The following is a 26,764-nucleotide window of genomic DNA, read 5'->3' as shown; positions in this document are numbered from 1 at the left end:
CCTACAAAGTCAGAAAACAGCACAGCTCCCATGACTTTCGGAAACATTTTTTCACGCTCAGGGTTGCTGAAGCGTGGAATAAACTGCCTGCATCAGTTGTTGACTGCCATGACACTGCATCCTTTAAGGCCCTCATGCTTCCCGAAATCCGTCGAAACTACACCTGATTATATATACACTTTAGATGAGTTGTAGTGCACCTGAGCACTGTACACAATTATTATTATTATTATTATTATTATAAGAAATCATCTCAAATATTAAGACAAAAGATATTATTCTGTGATAACCATTTCAGATTCAGTAGTTTGAGTGTTTGGGATTCTTACCTCAAAACATTGCTCTTTCTCAAGGCTCAGCTCTTCTTTATGATTAGCAGTTAATTCATTAATTTTGCATGTCCATTCAGTTTTAAGACTTTCCAGTTCAGTTGTTCTTGTTGACAGTTTCTGCAATTCAAAGTAAAATTCAAATACATACCATGTAAATGAGATGGATGTATGTGTGTGTGTGTGTATGTGTGTGCGTGCGCATGACATTCAGTTACTTCAAACGCTTTAAATTTCTCACTTGAAAGGTTTTCTTCATATTCCTACAGAAAGAAAATTTAATTTTTACCCCTAATGAGAACTAAGATTTGCTCTCACAATCTTTGCAGGTCCTCCAAGATTAGTGAGGCTGATGTGGCTCATGTTTAACTTGAACAAATTTAAGGTCAATGAATATAAAGAAAAGATTTCATGAAAAATTTTTAAGGAGTGAATGTACAAAAGACTAAGGAGGAGTGATGCATAATATCATTTGTAATGGTGTTAGACATAATAGCACACGGGTGATGTATATGTGTGTACTGAGGGAAGACTGTAGAGGTTATTACAGCTCATTATGCTACATAAGAGCTCATTCAGGGTTGGTTAGTGACAGCCAAATCAATATATGTTGTAGATGACAAAAATGTTCCAAAATAAATAATTTTAAAATATGTAAGTAGTAAGTAAGTAAATCCCTAGCTGGTGATTAGAAGGGGAGGCTGTCCTCTCAACCAATATGCTGCTGTGGGTGCAGCTGGACGGCAAACTCTGGTGAGGATGTTATTCCATGCTTTTCAATCCATGGTGCTCAAGGTCAAAGTCAGGTCTTCCTCAATTTGTTTCCATCCGAACGTGGCCGTAGCCAGCACCGCATCGACTGGCCTCCGTGCTGGTGGCACGTAACAAACACCATCCAATCGTGGCTGTGCCAGCCTCACCTGGCCTCCGTGCTGGTGGCACGTAACAAACACCATCCAATCGTGGCCGTGCCAGCCTCGCCTGGCCTCCGTGCCGGTGGCACGTAAAAACACCATCCGAGCGTGGCCGTTCGCCAGCCTCGTCTGGCACGTAAAAAGCACCCACTACACTCACGGAGTGGTTGGCGTTAGGAAGGGTATCCAGCTGTAGAAACACCGCCAGATCTGACTGGCTTGGTGCAGCCTTAGGGCTTCCCAGACCCCAGTTGAACCGTCCAACCCATGCTAGCATGGAAAGCGGACGTTAAACGATGATGATGATGTCTTCTTTGACATGCTGTGCTGGATTCTCCAGAACACGGGTCACAGTCGCCACAAAAAAAGTATATGAAGATTGTATGCAGGCAGCTTAGTGAGAAGATACAATTGAAAGCATTGTTATGATCAAATGCAACAATATTGCTTTTCATCGAAGCTCTCAGAAGCAAGAGACCATTGGTGAATAACACAGAAAAGCAGATCTCTGGAAAATCTGACTCTGCTGAAGCCATACTAGTAATCCTTTCTACTAAAGGCACAAGCCCCAAAATTTTGGAGGAGGGGACAAGTCAATTACATTGACCCCCAGTGTTTCACTGGTAATTTATTGACCCCAAAAGGATGAAAGGCAAAGTCAACTTCAGTGGAATTTGAACTCAGAATGTTGTAGTAGTAGTAGTAGTAATAGTAGTAGTGGTGGTAGCGGTAGTAGTAGTAGTAGTAGTAGTAGTAGTAGTAGTAGTCCTTTCTACTAAAAGCACAAAGCCTGAAATTTGGAGGGGAGGGGACTAGTCGATTACATCAATCCTCCCACACACCACCCCAGTGTTTCACTGGTACTTAATTTATCAACCCTAAAAATCAACCTCAGTGATATTTGAACTCAGAACATAAGGATGGACAACATGCTAACAATTCTGCCAGCTCAATGCCTTAGATGATAAAGGAAGTTTATTGTTAACAACTGTTTTCAGCACCTCACAGATTTTAGAAGTGAGAGAGCTAGCAGTGTTACAGAGAAGTTACCCTTTCAGGAATGGAACTGTCTGAAGTATGTTGCCAAATATAGGGATAGATGCCTGGAGAAAGAGAGAAAGTGAGATGGGGGGAAGAGAAAGAGAAATTGAAGAGTTTATTGAGGATAAGTGTGAAGTGTAAGATCTGGAGCTATTTTAATTGAAAAAAAAACATTCCAAAATAAAATGTATAAGGACTAACTTCTTCAGCCTGTTTTAGACGTTGAGATAAATCAGTGTTTGTGTGTTCCAGACGCTGGTGTAACAATTCATTGGTTTCCTGAATGAAAGACACAAAGTTAAAACAAAAAGTTATAAATAAGTTGATAATAAAAATGCTATAAACTTTAAGCATGTAAATGTATTTTTCATAATGCAATTATTTAGTGAAACAACAAAAGATTACCATCTTCAGTAAACAATCATTCAGTAAACAAACTAAAGGGGTAATCTTTTCTTTTTTTACTAGTGCTGGCACTATATAAAAAGTACTTGTGCTCATGCCATGTAAAGAGCACCTAGTATATTCCATGGAGTGGTTGATATTAGGAAAGGCATCCAGCTGTAGAAACCATGCCAGAACAGACAATGGGGCCTGGTGTGGCCCTTAGCCTTACCAGCTCCAGTCAAACAGTTCAATTGATACCAGCATGGAAAACAGACATTAAACGATGATAATGATGATGATGATGAGGTGCAGGCATTTTCTGTCCAACCACATGGCTCCAGGTTTGGTCCCATAGCACAGCACCTTGTACAAGTGTTTTTTTTACTGTAGCCTCAGACCAACCAAAGCCTTATGAGTAGATTTAGTAGATGAAAACTGAAAGAAGCCTGTTACATACTTACATAAATAAGTACATATTTATGTGAGCACGTTTTTGTAGTGTGTCTTCTACCATCAATTTAACAACCAGTGTCAGTTTATTTACATCCCCATAACTTAGTAGTTCAACGTAAGAGACCAACAGAATAAGTACCAGGCTTTAAAAAATAAATTACTAGGGTTCATTCGTTCAAATAAAACCCTTCAAGGCAGTACCCCAGGAAGGTCACACTCCAATAACTGACAGCTGACTTGGCAAACACCCATAAAATTATCAACCATCATACAAACAATAACTCTGAGCACCTTTTCAAACTCCACCCATCTAACACCCGTGGACATATTTACAAAGTCAGAAAACAGTACAGCTCTCATGACTTTAGGAAACATTTTTTCACGCTAAGAGTTGCTGAAGCATGGAACAAACTGCCGGCATCAGTTGTTAGTTGTCGGAGCACTGCATCCTTCAAAACTTCCAGATTTTCTCCCCTCCATACACACACAAGCATGTATCTGACTCATGCATTGTTCGCTTTCCAGACATTTGTACATTACTGCATATACTCTATACGCACTTTCTGACAAGCTGTGGTGCACCTGAGCACTGTATACAATAATTTCATTATTTATTATTATTATTATTTTAAATAAAAAGATAACAGATTGCCTTATCTATGTTAATGTCAGAAATTGTGCACATCATGACAAGCAAATGAAACTGACAATTATGTAACAACTTTTATTGTTTGGTATTGGGAGATAATTCTCACTGGAGTAAATATTTATAGCCAGATAAACTAAGCTATGCCACCTCATGGTCCCAGCAGACAAAATGGAAAAGGCGTTGCCCTGGAGGATGCCAAAGGAGATGCACGGAAACAGCCACTCAGACTCATGGGGTTCACACTTGCAGACATCCACTTCTGCCCTGATAATGGTGAACAAGGATGTGGTTTGGGGACTGAGAAGGCCAGAGGACTCCACTGCCACAGGCTTGACCTTCTTCTTGTAAGGTCTCTTCATTGACTTTGTTAGAATTACATTATCCCATAAATTCTTAAACAGATATGCTGCCTTAACCCTTTAGAATTTAGCATTTAAACCGGCCATATACAGCCCATTCAAATCAGCCAGATCCAGCATCTCACACCAACCCTACAATGTCATTCTAAAAATAAACAATCACATCATCGAAATCGCAACATAAAGCTACAAGTTAATACATGATTAATTCAGAAGAATGAGAATAAAAAATTATTACACTTGACAGAGTATTTTAAAAGTTAAAGGATTAAACTAAGAGACAAGTTCAAATCAAGTCAAACCTTAGTCTTTAATCAAGAAAGAAAGTAACAATGGGATGTGAACACATTGCTTCTGCACACATATGCAGCCTATCCCCTGAGACTTCCAAGCATTGAATTATGTAGTTAGAACAATGTTAAGAAAAAAGCAGGATAAGCAATACCTTTAACTGCTTCAAGCAATCAGCAAGATATTTTTTCACATCGCTGTCTTGTCCAGGTAGAAACTTCAATGAAAGGTGAGTCAAATGTTTAAATGGATTGGTCTCAACAATATTTAAAACAGCTATCGGCCGAATTTGATTCACTCCACCTTGATTCAAGAGCTGCAAAATGAATCTAAGTAAAAACAAAAAAAAATAGCCTTCAATATTAATAAAAAATCAATACTGAGACAAACATGCATAGAAATCATATTTGGCTAAAATTTACACTATCAGATACATAACTGAAACTGATATGCATCTGATGCCCCAAGTCATTTAATTATAAATATGAGTGGAAGCACTCCGTCGGTTACGACGATGAGTGTTCCGGTTGATCTGAATCAACGGAACAGCCTGCTCGTGAAATTAACGTGTAAGTGGCTGAGCACTCCACAGACACGTGCACCCTTAACGTAGTTCTCGGGGATATTCAGCGTGACACAGAGAGTGACAAGGCCGGCCCCTTGAAATACAGGTACAACAGAAACAGGAAGTAAGAGTGAGAGAAAGTTGTGGTGAAAGAGTATAGCAGGGATCACCACCATCCCCTGCTGGAGCCTCGTGGAGCTTTTAGGTGTTTTTGCTCAATAAACACTCACAACGCCCGGTCTGGGAATTGAAACCGCGATCCTATGACCGCGAGTCCGCTGCCCTAACCACTGGGCCATTGCGCCTCCACTAATTATAAATAATACACTGGATACATGAATGTGTGTGTGCGTGTGTCTGTGTAGAAAGATAAATATAGCTCAAGGATAATCAGCAGGAGTACTGTACAGTTAAATAAGTGTTTCCTTATCTTACACTGCAAGTCTTCCAGTGGGCTCAGAGGAGTTAATAAAAAACCAGTCCAGTGTAGTTTCACCAAGAGATACTGGAGTAAACCAGAATTCAACCTCCATTTACAGGCAAGTGGTAGGATACATCATCATTATCATCATCTAACATCCACTGTCCATGCTGGCATGAGTCAGATGGTTTGACCAGAGCTGGCAAGCTGAGGAGCTGTACCAGACTCCCATCTGATCTGGTATGTTTTCTAAGGCTGGATGCCCTGCCTAACACCCAGCGTTATACAATTATAACAAAATCATTAACAAAAGTGTCTAAATTCTAAACGAAATCACTGAAAGAATTTATGGCACTGGGAACTGAAAACATTTATTGGATTCAATTTGACAAGTTCTACAATGCTCACTCTCTAGGAAATAGGCAAGAATTTATCATCATTATTGATTTTAAATTTTAGCACAAGGCCAATAATTTCAGAGAAGTGGGGTGGGGGAGGTAGTTAATTACATCATCCCAGTACTCATTTTATTGACTCCAGAAGGAGGAAAGGCAAAGTCAACCTCAGCAGAATTTGAACTCAGAACATAGCACTAAGCATTTCACCTGGTATAACAATTCTGCCAGCTCACTGCCTTAATTATTATTATTATTATTATTATTATTATTATTATTCCAAGGGTGACTTTGCCTTTCATCCTTTTAGGGTCGATAAAATAAGTACCAGTTGAACACAGGGGTTGATGTAATCGACTTAGACTCCACCCCTGAAATTCAAGCCTTGTACTCTTTAGTAGAAAGGACTACTACTACTACTACTACTACTACTACAAAATAATCAGAGTAATTAAGTCAATTTCCATGACTTCTGCAGCCTCACAGATTAGTGGGGTTGATTTTGAACATCTGTAGGTCGATGTCTCTAAGGAAAATATAGGTTAGAAGAGAATTCCATGAGATTGTAATTCTGAGATAGAAAGAATAGACAATGTCTAGTGGTGCCTAGGAGGTAAAACATTAAAGATAGGACAGGAGCAGAAGAAGTTGGTTCAGATAAAGAGGATGGCTAGTTAAAAAAAAAAGCCAGGCTAGAATTGCTATAAGGATCAAAGAGAGGAAACAACACAAGCATGAGCTAACAGTGGTAACATTGGTGAATGAACCTTTATCAATCAGTTAAATGGCCTTGATTTTGTTTTTTTTGGTGGGGGGGGGGGTACCAGCAGCACCTTGAATTACAAGAAAGCTAGATCTTTCAGTGTGCACCAATAACCTACTAACAGGGCTACAAGATTAACTACTACAACAGACTATGGGACCTGGTATGGCTCCAGGCCTCGCCAGCTCCCATCAAGCCATCCAGCCCATGCCAGCATTGAAAATGGGTATTAAATGATGATGATGATGATGATGATGATGAAATCTCATGATAATTAGTCAATATTAGTCAACAAATATAGTGTGTATAATTCAGGCAAGATAGAACAAGGCCAGTGGTCAACTATGTTTCCTGGGAACCATTCAAGATACTCCATGTAATGATTAGGAGAAAGATTCTCTTATATGTTTCTAAGTTGTCTTCTCCAGACCCATAATGAAAGCAGACCCATAATTAGCAGTAGTGGCTCCTTTTCATTTCCAAGTATTTCTTTCTTCAACAAAGAAATGCCTCTGATGCAGTTTGACTTGTCTGTCTGGCATTACCCACTGCTACAAGTATAATAATAATAATAATAATAATAATAATAATGAAAGTATTGCATACAGTGCTCAGGTGCACCACAACTTGTCAAAAGTGCGTATAGAGTATATGCAGTAATGTACAAATGTCTGGAAAGTGAACAATGTATGAGTCAGATACATGTTTGTGTGTGTATGGAGGGGAGAAAATCAGGTGTAGTGTTGGCAAATCTCAGGAAGCATGGAAGTTTTGAAGGATGCAGTGCTCCGACAACTAACAACTGATGCCGGCAGTTTGTTCCATGCTTCAGCAACTCTCAGCGTGAAAAAATGTTTCCTAAAGTCATGGGAACTGTGCTGTTTTCTGATTTTGTAAATATGTCCACGGGTGTTAGACGGGTGGAGTTCGAAAAGGTGCTCAGAGTTATTGTTTGTAAGATGGCTGATAATTTTATGGGTGTCTGCCAAGTCAGCTGCCAGACATCGGAGTTTCAATGTGTCCTTGCCCAGGGAAGTAAGGCGTATAATCATTGAGATCATAGATCTTCATCCACTAGTACTGCCGCTGGCAGAAACGTTAGCACGCCGGACGAAATGCTTAGCAGTATTTCGTCTATCGTTACGTTCCGAGTTCAAATTTCGCCGAGGTCGATTTTGCCTTTCATCCTTTCAGGGTCGATAAATTAAGTACCAGTTATGCACTGGGGTCAATGAAATCGACTTAATCAGTTTGGCAGTCATTGTTTGCCCCCTCTGTGTTTAGCCCCTTGTGGGTAGTAAAGAAATAGGTATCTGGTTATTTTTCAAGATAAACTCCTCTAAATACAAAAATACTTACCGTAAAATATGCTACTCTTAAAACTAAAAATCAAAATCTTAAGTACTAATCCCTGATAGTCTCTTCTTTTCCACTCTATTATGGTAAATGTAATGAAGGTGCATTTAAAGATTCAAAAGAACACTTTTTTTTTTGCTGCCGTCAAAATGATATACTTGAAAGAAATCAATTAAACATTTGTGCATGTTACATGTTAACAAATAAATCATAAATCAATACTTGATTCTATTTCAGAGATTTAATAAAAATTATAAATGAGGTTTTACAACTTACTTAGGGACTTCTTTATCTTCTTCTAATAAACATAAATTCAGAAGTTCAACCACTTTCTGGGGAAAGGAACCAAAATCGACCAATAATCCTTGCTGAGTTTTCAAACTGGCAATAAATGAACCAGAGGGAATTTGGTATGATTAAAACACTAAAAGTTTAACATTTAGTTTTTAGTTTATCATATCAAGTCACACAAATTTCTTCCTACATATTATATTTACATTATTGTAACAGTTGATTATTTTACCATTACTTAACATTTGTTGCTGGAAAGACAATCATCAGATGGCATGTTAATGAAGAAATATTTTCAATGCTAACAGAATTATCATTTGCAGGTGCAAAAAATTCACGACTTTATCAACCCGTAAGTGTAGAAATACAAATATTTCAAGGGAGATAACTTAGTAATTGGGTTCAAGAGTTATCTGTCTTGTGTAATTTCTTATAGCGCACTATAAAAGAAATAAAGATCGGTAAAATTTTTTTTTCTCTAGTTTCAGCTCAGAGCTGTGGCCATGCTGATGCACCACCGTTTTGCTGCACTGTTATTACTAAGTGTCTCCTCTAATATGTGGCACTTGGTGAAGCATGGAGTTTGAAATAGCTATCCTCATTTGCACCTCTTGCCGTGAGATAGGTTCATCTGGGACTCTCAACAGGAAGAGGTCCAGCTTTGATTTAAAAAACCCTACATCTACCTTGTGCAAGTTCCTCAGACTCTTTGGGAGAATATTAAAAAGCTGTGGGCCCTTGAAACCCAGGCTGTTGCAGTAACTGGTCCAGAAGCGTGATGGCATTGCTGGGACCTTTGGCACTATGCAGTGTCTTCCCGTTCTGGCATTGGTGTAGCTTTCAATGCCAAAAATTTGGCACAATTCTTTCCAGGATCTTCCAGATATATATTACTGCATACCTCTCCCGTCAATATATATCATCATCATCATCATCATCGTTTAACGTCCGCTTTCCGCGCTAGCACGGGTTGGACGGTTTGACCGGGTCTGGGAAGCCAGGGGCCGCACCAGGCTCCAGTCTGAATCTGGCAGAGTTTCTACGGCTGGATGCCCTTCCTAACGCCAACCACTCCGTGAGTGGATTGGGTGCTTTTTACGTGCCACCTGCACAGGGGCCGGAGGGTCCGGCATCGTCACGATCGGTTCGAGCATTTTAACGTGTCAGCGGCACATGGGCAACGAGGTCCGGGGTACTTTGGGGATCCAGGGTACTTTGGGGATCCGGGGTACTTAGAATGAGTAGGGGGTATATATATATATATAATGAAAAATTATATAATTGGGAAGATTCAAAACTAACAAAGTTGGTTGTCTATATTACACTTCTTTTTCCAAAACCGTTATTCGTTTACATTCCTATAAATAGTTTTCAGGTGCGTCCGTAGCTGTGTATTAAGAAGATGGCTTCCCAACCACATGGTTCTGGGTTCAGTCCCACCACGTCTTCTACTACAGCCTTGGGCCGACGAAAGACTTGTGAGTGGATTTGGTAGAAGGAAACTGAAAGAATACTGACGTGTATATGTATGTATAAGTGTGTGTGTGTCTGTGTTTTTGTTCCCCATCACCGCTTCACATCTGGTGTTGGTGTGTTTACGTCCCCGTAACTTGGCGGTTTGACAAGAGAGATCGATAGAATAAGTACCAGATTTTAAAAATATAAGGACTGGGGTCGATTCACTCAGCTAAAAATTCTTGAAGGTGGTGCCCCAGCATGGCAGCAGTCTAATGACTGGAATAAGTAAAATGCGAAATTTTCTTCTCATATTCCAAGAGTTTTGTAGAGTAGAGTTTGGTTGTGGCTGTATTATGATTGACGAGTTCAATAATCATGATTAGCAACAAACTTAGAAGAAAGAATTATCTTAGACAATTATCTTAACTACTGGGCTTACAAAGAATAAGTCTCGGGGTCAAGTTGCTCGATTAAAGGCGGTGCTCCAGCATGGCCGCAGTCAAATGACTGAAACAAGTAAAAGAGTAAAAAGAGTATACTCTTTACTCTTTTACTTGTTTCAGTCATGTGACTGTAGCCATGCTGGAGCACTGCCTTTAGTCAAGCAAATTGACCCCAAGACTTATTCTTTGTAAGCCTAGAACTTATTCTATCAGCCTCTTTTACTGAACCACTAAGTTACAGGGACATAAACACACCAGCAACGGTTGTCAAGCGATGTTGGGGGGGGGGGGGCAAACACAAACACACAAACATATACACACACATACATATATATACATATACGCGACGGGCTTCTTTCAGTCTCCGTCTACCAAAACAACTCACATGGCTTTGGTAGGCCTGAGGCTATAATAGAAGAAACTTGCCCTAGGTGCCACGCAGTTGGACTGAACCCGGAACCACGTGGTTCGTAAGCAAGCTACTTACCACACAGCCATATATATTTGTATTTCAGGATGGTCATTTTTTTTCTTCTTTTGCCAAATAAACACACGCACTATATATATATTTTTCTTCACTCATTTATTACTGTTCTTATTTTATTTTAACTCATGTCCATTGTCCAGAAATCTTTCGTCACTGAAGAGGTCACAGATGTGTGACAAAAGATTTCTGGACAATGAACATGAGCTAAAATAATAAAATAAGAACAGTAATAAATGAGTGAAGAAAAATATATATATATAGTGCATGTGTTTATTTGGCAAAAGAAAAAAAAATGAACATCCCAAAATAAAAACAATATCTGTTTCAACACATGATTTCACATCAGGAATCTTGCAAAATGAACTGATAAACATATATGTATGTGTGTGTGTGTATATGTGCATGTGTATATATATATATATATATATATATATTTTATTATATAGAAGGAGCTTCTACAGGACTAGAACTGTTTCATTCAAAAGAAATCATCAGGAAGCTAGTAGACAAGAGTTGAACTCTTGTCTACTAGCTTCCTGATGATTTCTTTTGAATGAAACAGTTCTAGTCCTGTAGAAGCTCCTTCTATATAATAAATTAATTTACTCTGCTATGTATTGAGTACCTTATTTACTGTGGTTAACCCCGACTCAACCCGGGACCTACATATATATATATATATACACACACACACTCACACACACACACACACACATATACACACACATATATAAAGCTTATAATTTGTTGTATGTATGTGTGTGAATCAAGAAATAATGGAACAGCTTAATGATGAGTGCTGAGAGATTTCATATACACATAGGGCTGCTCCAGATTCCATAGTCTATTTCAGCTTCGTTTCTAAGGCTGGATACCCTTCCTGTGTGGAATATATATATACGAGGGGCTTCTTTCACTTTCCATCTACCAAATTCACTCACAAGGCACTGGTCGGCCAGAGGTTATAGTAGAAGTGACTTGCTCAAGGTGCATCGCAATAGGACTGAACAGAGAACCATGGGGTAGTAATCTTATGGATAAAAGATTGATGATAAGACTCAAAGACCAAGAATCACTCATCAGCTGAAATGTATGCACGTAAAAAGCACCCACTACACTCAGAGTGGTTGGCATTAGGAAGGGCATCCAGCCGTAGAAACTCTGCCAGATCAGACTGGGCCTGGTGCAGCCTTCTGGTTTCACAGACCCCAGTTGAACCGTCCAACCCATGCTAGCATGGAAAGCGGACGCTAAACGATGATGATGATGAATATAAAGAGAGAGATTTATTTGTATGAAAGGAAGTTTGCGCGAGGACTAATCAATGTCTTTATAGCAGAGAGAAGAAGTCTTTACTTCTAAGAAATATCATTAAAAAAAATAATGCCTCACCACACATAATCCAGTTAAATAACAAATCAAATGAAAAAACAAAGTGAATAGTTCCCAGCATCATCAGATAATTTACCAGGTTTCATTCTTTCTTCTTTTTCATTTTTTGGCTAAGGTATTCAAAGATCTTCAGGAGAATTAATAAGGTCAATAACAAACAATACCCTGTACCCTCTCTCCGAAAAATACACTTAACTCATAACCGCCAAAACTAGAGCACCAAGCTTACAAAGGTACAGTATACTAAGACATAATCCACACTACTGTCCTCAGTCACCTCAGTTTATTAGTATATGTGGTAACAGTGATGGTGGTGGTGGTGGGACTACTACTACTATCACCGCCGCCACCTACCACCACTACAACTATACTGCATCTATCTTAGCCAAATACAATGAATTAGTCTAATCATGTGTGACATTTTTTGACCATAAATCATTGATAAATAACACTGTAGGGAGTTTTAACACAGTATCGAGAGATAGGTGAGAAACAAAAATAAAATGTCACTCTAAGAATAAATAATCACACCATCAAAATTCCAAAGCTACATGACAATGCATGATTAATTCAAAACAACAGTGTGAATAAATAAACATTACATCTGGGAGAGTATTTTGAATGTTAAAGGATTAAACAGCTACAGTACTGACAAACTGATAACTCATGATTATACAAAACTCACCACAGATTTTTGCTATAGATTATTACCTGGTCTTTAAGTGCTAATCTTAAATTTTACCACTTCCAAAAAAAAAAAAAATCTTGAACTTCTTGATTCTTTTGTAATGGTTAATCCTTATATAGCTCATTCCATTTGCTCTTAAACAATAATCAATACATTTACAGGCTTAATTCACTGTAGCCAGTCTAACAGATAATCCTGCTGTGCTGGACAAGGCTACTACACTTAGCATCTTTTAAATTCCCTGGTTTTCACTTCTGATTTATACATGCAGGTGTGGCTCTGTGGTTTAAGAAGCTTGCTTTCCAACCATATGGTCTCAGGTTCAATCCCACTATGTGGCACCCTTGCCTTGGGTCAACCTTATAAGTAGATTTGGTAGATTGGTAGACAGAAACTGAAAGGCGGCGAGCTGGCAGAAAAGTTAGCGTGCTGGGCGAAATGCTTAGTAGTATTTCATCTGCCATTACGTTCTGAGTTCAAATTCCATCGAGGTTGACTTTGCCTTTCATCCTTTAGGGGTCGATAAATAAAGTACCAGTTACACACTGGGGTCAATGTAATCGACTTAATCCCTTTGTCTGTCCTTGTTTGTCCCCTCTGTGTTTAGCCCCTTGTGGGTAATAAAGAAATAAGAAACTGAAAGAAACCCATCGTGTGTGTGTGTGTGCGTGCATGTATGTGTGTGCATGTATGTCTGTGTGTGTGTGTGTGTGTGTGTGTGTGTGTGTGCATCTATGTCTGTCTGTGTGTGTTTATGGGTACCCTTGTTTTAATATCATGTGATGGTTGTAAACAAACATCACTGTCATACAAACAAGGTTGTTTATTTCCAGTCTTCTGTGATAACACTGTCTGACTATAGCATGGCAAAATATTACCTTGCTTGAAAACAGGTGAGTGTTGGTGAAAGGAAAGGCATCCAGCCGTACAAAATCCCCCTCCAAAAAGTCTGAGTGACCCATGAAAGCATGGAAAAGTGTATCTAAAACAATCCAATTTTATCAATTAAAAAAAATATATATTTTTCTATATAAATAAGATGAGAGATCATTTGCTGACCACCGGCTCAAATTGGTATTCTTCAATAATATTAATTTCTACCCTTATTTTTTAATTTATTTTCTAGTTTTATTAAAATGACACATATCCTCTAGTTAGGGTAAAATGAAGCAAGTACAATTAATTGCCAGGTACAAAAGACGCAAAACAATACACCAATAGCGGAAGCAAACAAGAGAGTCCTTGTCTGGTCACTTACTCTGTTAGAAATAGCACCCAAATCTCCTTCAGTCCATAGTCTTCATAAAGGGGACATATTGGGTAATTTTGTTGTAGGTGACATATTGGATAATCATGTTATTGGATAATCTTGATGTAGGTCACAGCTAGAACACTTTGATCAATGTAATCTGGGCTAATCTATGGCTAAACACCACCATCTACAACAGAGTATGAACTCATAACACAAGGGTCAATTGTTTCATACATTCTCAACTCAACCCTCTCTCTCTTTACTCTTTTACTTGTTTCAGTCATTTGACTGCGGCCATGCTGGAGTACCGCCTTAAGTCGAGCAAATCAACCCCGGGACTTATTCTTTGTAAGCCTAGTACTTATTCTATCAGTCTCTTTTTCCGAACCACTAAGTGATGGGGACATAAACACACCAGCATCGGTTGTCAAGCAATGCTAGGGGGACAAACACAGACACACAAACACGCGCACACACACACACACACATATATATACATATATACGACAGGCTTCTTTCAGTTTCTGTCTACCAAATCCACTCACAAGGCATTGGTCGGCCCGGGACTATAGCAGAAGACACTTGCCCAAGATGCCACACAGTGGGACTGAACCCGGAACCATGTGGTTGGTTAGCAAGCTACTTACCACACAGCCGCTTCTGCGCCTATACACATAACTACTTCGCCTGTATACACATAGCCTTAATTTTAGACCACAATTTTCTTCCTCACACCATCACTTAAGTGCTTTTCTTCTACATTCGGTTTGGTCCCAAAAGTAACAAGATAGACCTAACTAGTTCGTACCAAGTTTACATGTCAACAGGATTTGGTATCTTTCATCTTTTACTTGTTTCGGTCACTGGACTGCAAACATACTGGGGCATCACTTTGAACGGTTAGAGGACATAAACAAACCAATATCAGTTGTCATGTAGTCGGTGAGGGACAACACAAACACATATACACACACACACACACACACACACAATAAGCTTCTTTTCAGTTTCTATCTACCAAATCTATTCACAAGGTTTTGATCAGCCCGGGGCTATAGTTGAAAGCATTTGCCCAAGTTGGCACACAGTAAGACTGAACTTGGAACCATGTGGTTGGGAAGTAAAGTACTTACCACACAGCCACACCTGTATCGCTGAAAAAAACCCCAGCCAATTTGAACAAAAATCACTGTCTTAGTTGGTATCAGAATTAGGCCAGTTAGAATGGTAAAAACATGAAATTGAGAAAGAAGAAATTTATTCACCATTGGAAATCTTCTTCACCTAAATGAAGAGTGTAGAGAAAGAACAAGTCTTTCTCATCTGTTAGCCGAATCACCAGTTCCTGAAATAAAAAGGGGGAAAAAAAACGATAAAATACGCTGACTCTTTTGTTATGAAATTTCTTAAAACCCAAACAGTAATTTTATATAAGGTGCACCACTATGATTTTGTAAAATTAAAGATTCAGTTTTATTTGGGGTTTTTTAGCTCAGAAACGTCTCCCATAGGTTCTTATGTATTTGCATTTCACCCCTGATATTAAAATGATTCTCTAATGCTACTTTACAGTAATATATTGGAGTTTATTCAATCAACAGAAGTCCTTCCTTACAAAAATCAAAAAATCAAAAAATTCACAATGTGTGATCACAAAATTAAAAACATAGTTTATAGCTATTCTCTGCAGATCTACCACCCTGTAACAACATATGGAGTCATCAGGTGTATTGACTGCTAAAACGGAAACAAAAGCCACAAATTTTGGATGGATTTCACAATTACATATTTTATCTAACTCAGACAGATGAAAAACAAAGCCAGCCTTGGCATGATTTGAACTCATATAGAAGGAATTAAATAAGATATGTAGGATATTTTGTCCAGTGCTGAACTGATTCTGCCAATCATCAGCTTCATACCATGTTTAAACCTTTCAATACCAACTCTGCCCCTGGTTCAAAGATACAAACTTCTTGCTTTAAAGGGAACTAAATTAAAACCTGCCATCAAATTTTCATATTAATTTATGCTCCAACATCAGCTTAATAATCACAAATTTGTTTTACTAAAAGTACCAAGCTATCTGGCACTTTGCTGTACTCAGGAAGATCTGTCCTCCACAGGAGAAGTACTAATGCTGCTCCACCTGCTAAAGAGGATTGGTCTTCAAGAGCCCTGTGCTGGTACCATGTAAAAGCACCCATGCCAGTGCCATATAAAAAGTACCCAATGCACTCTGTAATGTGGTTGGTATTAGAAAGGGCGAGCTGGCAGAAACGTTAGCACGCCGGGCGAAATGCTTAGCGGTATTTCATCTGCGTTACGTTGTGAGTTCAAATTCCGCCGAGGTCGACTTTGCCTTTCATCCTTTCGGGGTCGATAAATTAAGTACCAGTTACGCACTGGGGTCGATGTAATTGACTTAATACCTATGTCTGTCCTTGTTTGTCCTCTCTGTGTTTAGCCCCTTGTGGGTAATAAAGAAATAGGTATTAGAAAGGACATCCAGCGGTAGAAACCAAGCCAACTCAGACTTGAACCTGGTGCAGCTTGTCTGCTTGCCAGCCCTGGTCAAACTATCCAACTCATTCCAGCAAAGAAACGGACCTTAAAGGATGATGATGATGTTATTATTTCAAAATTAACTAAAACAAATGCAGAGTATTTCAACAGAATTATGGTAACAAAAGGATTAATAACAAACATAGAATGTTGATGAATCATTTCAAAAAATTTGTTATTAAATTTAATACTTATTTCAATCATCGTAAGCGTTACTTTTCTTTATACAGATTATATAGATCTAAAGTCCTATAACTAAAACTAATACAAATAAGCATTGATAATGATTTTTTTCTTTCTTTTTTTTTTTGCACCCAATTACATCCAAAGAGAACTAATTTTTCAGAGAAACAGGAAAAAGAAAAGAATCATTTACTTAAAACTGAATAAATGCAATGCTCTTACAAGAATTATGATTTATCATCAAAGAAAATGCAAATTAAAAAAAAAAATTATTAATTTACCTTTTTCTGGATAGGATCTGTCACATGGTTCATTTCAATCTTGAAATGAAGATAGACTTTCCTAAGATAAAAAGTGAATATCATATCATTTTATACCCAAATAGTTTAAGAAATATTCAGTAAATACACTGAATATTTTAAACATATTTAAGATGTTTGAATAACAATTTGAATATATAATACAAAAATTATCTCGAAACTTAATGGATTTTCCCCAAAATTATTAGTCTTTTTATTTATTTGGAGAATAGTGAGGAATTGCATGAATGTGTAGAGAATCACACAAAATGATTTGTGATATTAGATGAAAGCATGGTCATGAGATTAAGTTCGCTACCCATTCACATAGTCCCATTGCATAGCATGTTGGGCAAGTGTCTCCCACTGAAAGATGCTTGCTGTATGTATATATATATATATATATATATATATATATATATATATAAAGACCCATCAATCCAAGTAAAATCGCATTTGTGGCAGAAACTGGTGTCACACAAATGGCACCTGTGTCAGTGGCACATAAAAGCACCCATTACACTCTTGGAGTGGTTGGCATTAGGAAGGGCATTCACCCATAGAAACCATGTCAAATCAGACTGGAGTCTGGTGCAGCCTTCCAGTTTGTCAACTCTGGTCAAACTGTCCAACTCATATGGACAATGGATGTTAAATGATGACGACGATGATGATGATATATATTTGATTAATGAGAGAGATGGAATATGGAAGATACAAGAATCTTTATTGATCACTACAATTGTTTCAACCCATCTGAGCTAGTAAAGATGCTTTACCAACAAACTATCAGGTGTATACCATACGATTTATTAACTAAGTTGATAGCTTCCATTACCTAGGTGAACAAGTCAGTAGCAGGGGTGGGTGCTCTGAAAGTGTAGCTGCTAGAATAAGAATAGTCTGGGCAAAGTTCAGAGAGCTCCTACCTCTGCTGGTGACAAAGGGCCTCTTGCTCAGAGTAAAAGGTAGACTGAATGACGCATGTGTACAAACAGCCATGCTACATGGCAGTGAAACATGGGCCGTGACTGCTGAGGACATGCATAAGCTTGCAAGGAATGAAGCCAGTATGCTCCACTGGATGTGTAATGTCAGTGTGCATACTCGACAGAGTGTAAGTACCTTCAGAGAAAAGTTGGACCTAAGAAGCATTAGATGTGATGTGCAAGAGAGACAACTGTGCTGGAATGATCATGTGGTGCGAATGAATGAGGATATCTGGGTGAAAAGTGTCACACCCTAGCGGTTGAGGGAACCTGTAGAAGAGGTAGACCCAGGAAGACCTGGGATGAGGTGGTGAAGCACGACCTTCGAACATTAGGCCTCACCAAGGCAATGACTAGTGACCAAGACCTTTGGAAATATGCTGTGCTTGAGAAGACCTGGCAAGCCAAGTGAGACCATAGCCTTGTGACCTATGTCAGAGGTGTAACCAGCCCACTTATGCATACCTTTCCTTCATTGGACACTAAACTCTGCTTGCAAAGACCTGCTGAGGCAAGTGAAATCGAAATCAAATTCAATGACAGCATCGCATGACCGTTGCCAGGGTCGCTGACTGGCCCCCATGCCGATGGCACGTAAAAAGTACCATTCGAGCATGATCGTTACCAGCATCACCTTACAGGCACTTGTGCCGGTGGCACACAAAAAACATTCAAGCAAGGTCGTTGCCAGTGCCGCTGGACTGGCTCCTGTGCAAGTGACACGTAAAAAACACCATTTGAGCATGGCCGTTGCCAGTATCGCCTGACTGGCCCTCGTGAAACATATGTAGCCCGGATCTTATCTAACGCCAACCACTCCGAGAGTGTAGTGGGTGCTTTTTACGTGCCACCGGCACGGGGGCCAGTCAGGCGGTACTAGCAACGACCTCGCTCAAATATTTTTACACATGCCACCAGCACTTAATAAATGCTTTATTATTTTTAAAATGAACTGAAATAAACAAAGTGTATTTCAATAGAAATATGGTAACAAATGGGTTATGCTAGGGTCATGATTCAACCAGATCTATCAGCACAATACCAGAGTAGATTTGATATGACTGAATGCAAAATATACTTTATCATCATTATCATCATACAAAATACATTTTATGAGTAACTGACAGCCTGCACAGTGAGATCACAGAAATAAGTGGCTGATGATTAATGAATGGAAATCTTGGATTAAAGTAGATACTAAAATCGTACACAAATGAACATAATTAGCTAAGCAAATCAAAACTTAATCAACCAGCATGATACAACACGAAAAGATGGTGACAGCAACATCACTCCATTCATATTCTATATTCTTGAAACAAATTGCATACATGAAGTGCACAAGTCTAACTGTGTACAAGTGCAGGCATGGTTTTGTGGTTAAGAAGTTCACTTCCAAACCTTGTAGTTTCAGGTTCGGTCCCACTATGCAGCACCTCAAGCAAGCGTCTTCTATGAGAGCTTCAGGCTGACCAAAGCTTTATGAGTGCATTTGGTAGATGGAGACTAAAAAAGAAGTTCATCATACATGTGTGTGAGAGAGAGAGAGAGAGAGAGTAGTGTTGGAGGTTCCATGTATTTGTTTACATCAGAGATCACTCATTCATAAGTCATGATATTTATGTAGTGTTCTTGTTCACATTTCTCATATCATAAATTGCATTCTCGCTTCATGCTTTGAAACTCTGCAGAATAAGAGATCCTTTACTTGAACATGGGCATCCAACTGTAAAACAATGCCACAATAACATACCCATCTAACCCATGCCGGCATTGAAAAATAGACGTAAAAAGAAATGAAAGAAACAAAGTGACCTCACAGTAAAACTAGAATTATTATTTCCAGAAGATAGTAGTTAAAAAAAAGATACTGAAATGGGATAAGGTAAACTTTATAACAAGGCAAATTTGAATATCATTATCTTCTTATTATATATAAATGCTAAGGCGGTGAGCTGGCAGAAATATTAGCACATCGGGCGAAATGCTTAGTGGTATTTCATCTGTTTTCACATTCTGAGTTCAAATTCCGCCAGGGTCGACTTTGCCTTTCATCCTTTTGGGGTCGATAAATTAAGTACCAGTTGTATACTGGGGTTGATCAAATCGACTGGGCCCCCTCCCCAAAAATTTCAGGCCTTGTGCCAAGAGTAGAAAAGAATATATATAAATGCTAATCTAAATATGTCCGAAGTTGCTGGTCATCATAATTTCATTGTCCAATTTCCCATGCTTGCATGGGTCTGATGGAGTTTATTGAAATAGATTTTTCTATGGCCAGATGCCCTTCCTGTCACCTGTTTTAAAGCAAGGTCCATAATTTCTCATGGTTGGATATGTTTACATAGATCACTGGAAATGAATGATACTGCCTGTATGACAGTGACAATCATTTTACAACTAGCACAAAATGTCAAAACAACGAGACAAAACATACAGACACACACATACCATTCTCTTCTTCTTACGGGCCTTAAAATGTTAACTTCCCATTACACATTGTTAGTTCTCTTTCAGTGGCTGTGTGGTAAGTAGCTTGCTTACCAACCACATGGTTCCGGGTTCATTCCCACTTGGGCAAGTGTTTTCTACTATAGCCTCAGGCCGACCAAAGCCTTGTGAATGGATTTGGTGGACAGAAACTGAAAGAAGCCCGTCATATGTATGTATATGTATGTGTGTGTATATGTTTGTCCCCCACAACTTAGCGGTTCAGCAAAAGACCGATAGAATAAATACTAGGCTTCCAAAGAATAAGTCCTGGGGTCGATTTGCTCAACTAAAGGCGGTGCTCCAGCATGGCTGCAGTCAAATGACTGAAACAAGTAGTGACCTCGTGTGTACTGTTGGCAATTTTTTTTTTCCTCTGTCTTCCCTTCTCTGGATCTTTCCTTCTCCTATGTTTCCGACGAAGAGCTCCGCTCAAAACGTTAAACCCTCCTTCTTTCCTGAACGTCCAATAATACTATATTTGTTCCACGTCCTCGCGTTGTGTTTTTTTTGTGCTTTCTTTTTTGGATTTACTATATATATATTTATACACACACACTCAAGCTTCTTTCAGTTTCCATCTACTAACCCACTCACAAGACTTTGGTTGGCCTGGGGCTGTAGTGGAAGACACTTGCCCAAGGTGCCATGCAGTGGGACTGAACACAGAACCATATGGTTGGGAAGCAAACTTCTTAACACACTGCTGCTGGCATAAAATAACTGTTTGGGTAACAGTATGTTTGTACAAGCACTTTAAAGTAGTGATATGGCCCCAGTGAACTCAGTGTGTGTTACATGACTGACTCTCTACTGAGCCATATCATTTCCAACTGTGAAACCAATAATCTGGAAAAGAGCTGCAGCTACATCATGCTGACTTGTACTAGACACACTGCTTGAAAACTAAGGAATAAGGTAACAACAACAACACTTATTTACAAGAGACATTCATACATACATCATGATGATGATGATGATGATGATTTATACATACATCATAAATAGTGTCAAAAATGTTAGATACTTAAAACTATCTGGTCGTGCATTAGCATAGTTCACTAAAGCATGGAAAGAAAAAAACATCATCATAATCATCATTGTTTTAATGTCCACCTTCCTATATTTCCATGGGTCATACAGAGTTTGTTAAGGTAGATTTTTCTTATTTCTTTACTGCCCACAAGGGGCTAAACACAGAGGGGACAAACAAGGACAGACAAACGGATTAAGTCAATTGTATTGCCCCCAGTGCGTAACTGGTACTTATTTAATCGACCCCGAAAAGATGAAAGGCAAAGTCGACCTCAGCAGAATTTGAACACAGAACGTAGTGGCAGACGAAATACCTATTTCTTTACTACTGAGAAGGGGCTAAACACAGAGAGGACAAACAAGGACAGACAAACGGATTAAGTCGATTACATATCGACCCCAGTGCGTAACTGGTACTTATTTAATCGATCCTGAAAGGATGAAAGGCAAAGTCAACCCCAGCGGAATTTGAACACAGAACGTAGTGGCAGACGAAATACCTATTTCTTTACTATCGACAAGGGGCTAAACACAGAGAGGACAAACAAGGACAGACAAATGGATTAAGTCGATTATATCGACCCCAGTGTGTAACTGGTACTTATTTAATCGACCCTGAAAGACCATAACTACACTACCTGAGATACACCAGCAGATTATCATAGCAGTGTGGCTTTGAAGAAGGGGCAATGACTGAATGCAATATGACCTAAGAGATGGAGCGAAACAAAGAGACCCAGATTGCATACAATAAAAGGAACGAGATGATGGCAAACAGTGAATTGGAGTGATACGTAGTACAGGAGATAAGAATGAAGGTTGAGTGTACTGGAAAAAAGTTTTTGGGACAATGCAGAAAATTTCTGAGATTCATAGAGAATTTTTGAAACTTTTTGGTATTTTCTGTATTACCCTAAACACTTCAACGATTTTTTGAAGTTTATGTAAGCTTTTAAAATCTTCATTTTCTCCTAACTTATTCATAAGAACTTTTGACTTCTTATAATTTAGCCTAGTGACCCTTGTTTTATTCAGATACAATACTTCACTCTCCTCTTTCACCTTCCTAACCTCTCCTACTAATAGCATAACCCTGTGGTTTTTCTATACTAGAACACTGCTTATGAATACCTTTGAGTTCCTGCCTCAGAATACTCATCTTGCCTATCACTCATACATTTATCATTCTTGTCTTTCATTCTGTAAAGGTGATGGCAAAGAAGCAGAGACATGGAAAGCTCTTTAGTTATGTCAAGGACATGGCTACCTTTCTAGTGCTAATGTCATGAGGAACACACCCATAAAATAAATGTATGTGTGTGTGTGTGTGTGTGCGTGTGTGGATACATTCATGTAGAAAAGATGCAGTTATTTAAAAACATACTGTCCCTATTTTATGAACTTTAGGGAGTTTGCCAAAAATTTAGTTGCAATCACATTCAGCAAGTTGGAAAATTACATAGAAATTCCTTCAGTGGTTTAACAAGTGAAAATAAAATATCTTGGTGTGCCATGTTAGAGAATGATGTTCTGATTATGACCATTCTGTTCTTTTGTAGGCACTGAATACACGACAATGTTCTCAATGTATCCTATTTTAAGACAAGAGTGGGTAGCATTTGAGATGGATTTGGCTGTTATTTTCAAGCAAGTTGAATGATTGCACAGACACGTCCCTCAGCTCACAGAGTAGTGAAAATAGTTGGTATAGTTAGACCAGGGATACTCAACCATTTTTTTTATCTATGGACCCCTTTGACTACTGATTTATTCTGGTGGACCCCCATAGGCATTTGATATTTAGAAACTAGTTTCATAGAAACTTCTTTCAAAATTCTTATTTTGTTTTACACACATTAACTTGTGTAGGTTGAACTATGTAAAATGTTAGAGAAAGAAACCTAGCTGTTTCTTGCAATACATATCAATATATACATTGAAAGCAAAATATTTTCAGGGGCCCTTAAAATATTATTTTGGATCTCCAATTTACAATTTTGCTACATGGACCTTCAAAAATTTTATACGGCCCCTGAGGGTCCATATGGACCTTGGATGAGAACCACTGAGTTAGATGAAAATTCAATGTTGTCAGTAGAAACGTTTTGCACAATCACCATATGTACAAGAACAATAGGGTTCTACAATTAAAAACATTCATCACTCATTTTTCTTAGATGAAGAGCCTTATCTAAACGGCATAATCTTTTTCCACATACTCCTTTGGTTACAACTGCTCTATCTCACAGAAGACAAAATTCTGCTTCTACAATGCGTCTGTCCTCTCCATTCTCCTCAATGGATCAGAAATGTGGCTGCTCGTGAACAGCAGAACCTTGAAAAACCATCAAGAACATCAGAAGGTATCATCAAACTGCCAATAAAAAAAAATGCAAGCATGCACACATCAGCCCACAGCCTCATAGTTATCCAGTGCAAACATGTTCTCCACCTCTTGTCATATTGTCCTACCAGGACCTTATGCTCATTTAACACAGCAGTTGTGGGCTGGAAGAGGCCCCCAGGGCAGGCCTCAGATGATTGGACATGATTAAGGAAACTCTCCAGAGGCTTGATGTCATCCTGGAGGACACAGAGGGGCTGGCATAGAACCACCAGTAATGGGGAGCACTGGTGGACGTGGTTAGCTTTACACACAATGATACCTCTGGGAGCACTAACATGGGATGACTCTAGCCCCATCAAGCAAGAGAATGAAGCAAGCAAGGCCTTGGTAGGATGATCTGGCAGGAGGTGGAGGGCATGTCTGTACCAGCACATGTGCTGAATAACTATGAGATGGGAAGCTGTGGGCTGACGTGTGTACACATGCAACTTTTTATTGGCAATGTGATATCATCTGATGTTCTCAGGGTTCTGCTATTGAAGCTGTCAATTCTCTTTGCCAGGGTCTTCATCTTCATGAGGGGCTACATTGAACTGGCACTTATTGGCAAAGATTGTCTCCAATCTCATCTAACTCAAGTGATCTGATTTTCGTGGCTCACACAGAAGAAAGGGACAATGCCCATGACCCTCATATACTCCCAGAGATTAATCAGATCAATGAAATTCATATTCAGTTAGAACATCAATAAGTTGTCATCTATTGGGAAAACATTGATGAGAAGCATACTCCAGAGGGATGATTCCTTGAGAAGGGGATGGGTTAGCAGAATAATCAGTGTGGAATCTACAAAATGGGGAAGAGATGTGTCAGGTGAGTTTGGGTAGAGAGTCATAAGCCCAGCCAGCAATGAGAAGGCCACATCAGAGTAAGAAAACAGAATGCCTGTTTGCCAGAAGTAAAAGTACATTGGTAAGCACATACCAATCAATGAAGTGGCCTTTCTCTGGATACAGTCCAAGTTGTACATATGTGTAGCAGCAGCACCATCCCAGATGTAGGAACAGTTTTCTACAGTGCATTTTACTTGGGATTTGTATAGAGTTAGCAACTGTTGAGAGCTGAAGTAATTTCTGTCCTTAAACAAGAAGTCTTTTGAATGCTGTTTCCACAAAATTATTCATGTGAGAATCCCAGGAGAGATCCTCAGTAATTGTAAGGCCTAGCAATTGTAATGACATAGAAGTATTTTGCTTGCATGGGAAACAAGATTGTTTCTTTAATATGCAATGATGGTGCCTTAGTACTTTTGAAAGGCATAAGCTTATATATCAATTGAAGAATATTTTAAAGGATCCTATTAATACAGGCAATGCATGTTTAATGTGAAGTCTCTAGATTGAATGCTAATAACATCTGTGTTATCAGGTAGTTAATGAGAGTTGATGGAGTGTGTGTAAAAGCATGCTGTGGTCATTGAGTCCAACAAGAAACTTCAGATTCAAGATATGAATATTGTTGGAACTCCAACATAGGCAGCTTAGCTAGGACATTCTCAAATCCAGCATGACCAAAGCTTTTGCAAACATCAAATAACACTTTCAGTGAACTTCTCAAAAGGCAAGTGAGCACTAGTGAGAAACAAGAGCAGATTTCTATAAGATCTGGCACTCCAAAAATCATGCAGATGGTTACTGAGGAGAGAAAAAGAGACTTAACATGAGATGGCTGTTAAAGACTGATACTGGAATAGAAGTAGGAGTGAATGGTTGACAGCTGACTCTGAGAGGTTGCTCTTACTGAAATGGAACTATAAAGAGAAAGACTGAAGAATTTGCTGAGGATTGCAGATAGGTTAATGGAAGAGACATTGTCAGAGTTGATGGTTTTCTTGATTTGAAATGACCAAGGATGATTTAGCACTTGGAGTGTATATATACATTGTGGTGATATTGTTGGAAGGAAAGTTTACAAGAATTTTTGCAGAGTTTGCGCGTTATGGAGAAGGATGCACAGCAAGCAGCAAATGTGGGATCTTAACTCTATGGGAGTAATTACTTAACCATCATAGTTAGAGTAAGGTGTATAGATCATTTTGATAAAACTTTAAAAGAACTGACGGCAACTTGGAAGACTAGAATGCTTGTAAGCTGTGTAATACAGAGGCAAGCTTGCTTCAAATATTTTACAGTATTTAGGTTTTGACAAAAAAAAAAAACAAACATTTGAAGTAAATATAAGATAGAAAATATTGGGCGAAAGTAACGAATACGTATACCTGGTGTTTAGGGTTAGGATTAAGGTTAGAGTTTTTATTACGCCGAAAACGGGTAGTGTACATATTCTTTACCTCCGCCAAATGTTGATATGCCAGAGATTACTTTCCAATAATTTCTAAATTTATGAACACAAAACATATTTCTCTATCATTTGGATGCGTAAAATCTTTGTAATATTCTGTTTACTAACCAACGAAAACTTATCTTCATGGTAAACTTAATCGCCCGGTTTAATTACAACCAGCTAGCTCTTAGATGTCTTCAGCAGTCTACGAATAACTTCCGCCTTTCTGCAACCAGGCTTAGATGCTCTGTAAAAGGTTAGTCAGTACCCTTCCTCCTGTGATTAGGCTATCAGAACAAAAGAAAGAAACTGTTTTTTTTTCCCTCCTGACTCCGATTTCACATCTCCGAGAATATATCCGACATTGCCCTTTACCAAGACCGGGGCAAATAGAATAAGTACATGCCTATGAAAGAAATTAGTATCTATCGGTTGTTTATTCTGTCTTTACACAAAAATGTTCAAATAAAAGATAATCGGGATGCCAAGACCAGCATTTCTTGTGCAATCATTATTACTCAACTAGATCTATGACAATTATCAACTATCATATCTCAATGCAGGCTGTAACTACATTCA

The 26,764-nt window shown here is 38.7% G+C and overlaps 1 protein-coding gene across 1 annotated transcript in view; it reads right to left on the bottom strand.

The window, feature by feature from the left end:
- LOC115214190 (spindle assembly abnormal protein 6 homolog) overlaps window positions 1–26,764 on the bottom strand; it is a 53,916-nt gene that overhangs the window by 26,565 nt on the left and 587 nt on the right. The window contains exons 2-7 of the mRNA XM_029783290.2: window positions 16,964–17,024; window positions 15,200–15,279; window positions 8,200–8,304; window positions 4,578–4,752; window positions 2,486–2,563; window positions 330–449 (exon numbers count right to left, since the gene is read on the bottom strand). Coding sequence (XP_029639150.1) covers window positions 330–449; window positions 2,486–2,563; window positions 4,578–4,752; window positions 8,200–8,304; window positions 15,200–15,279; window positions 16,964–17,024 — 619 coding nt within the window. The remainder of the gene's footprint in view (window positions 1–329; window positions 450–2,485; window positions 2,564–4,577; window positions 4,753–8,199; window positions 8,305–15,199; window positions 15,280–16,963; window positions 17,025–26,764) is intronic.

Source organism: Octopus sinensis, linkage group LG7 (assembly GCF_006345805.1).
Source record: "Octopus sinensis linkage group LG7, ASM634580v1, whole genome shotgun sequence".
Taxonomy (NCBI): domain Eukaryota; kingdom Metazoa; phylum Mollusca; class Cephalopoda; order Octopoda; family Octopodidae; genus Octopus; species Octopus sinensis.
Note: the sequence above shows the minus strand (reverse complement) of the source record. Positions and strands in the feature narration are given on the sequence as shown.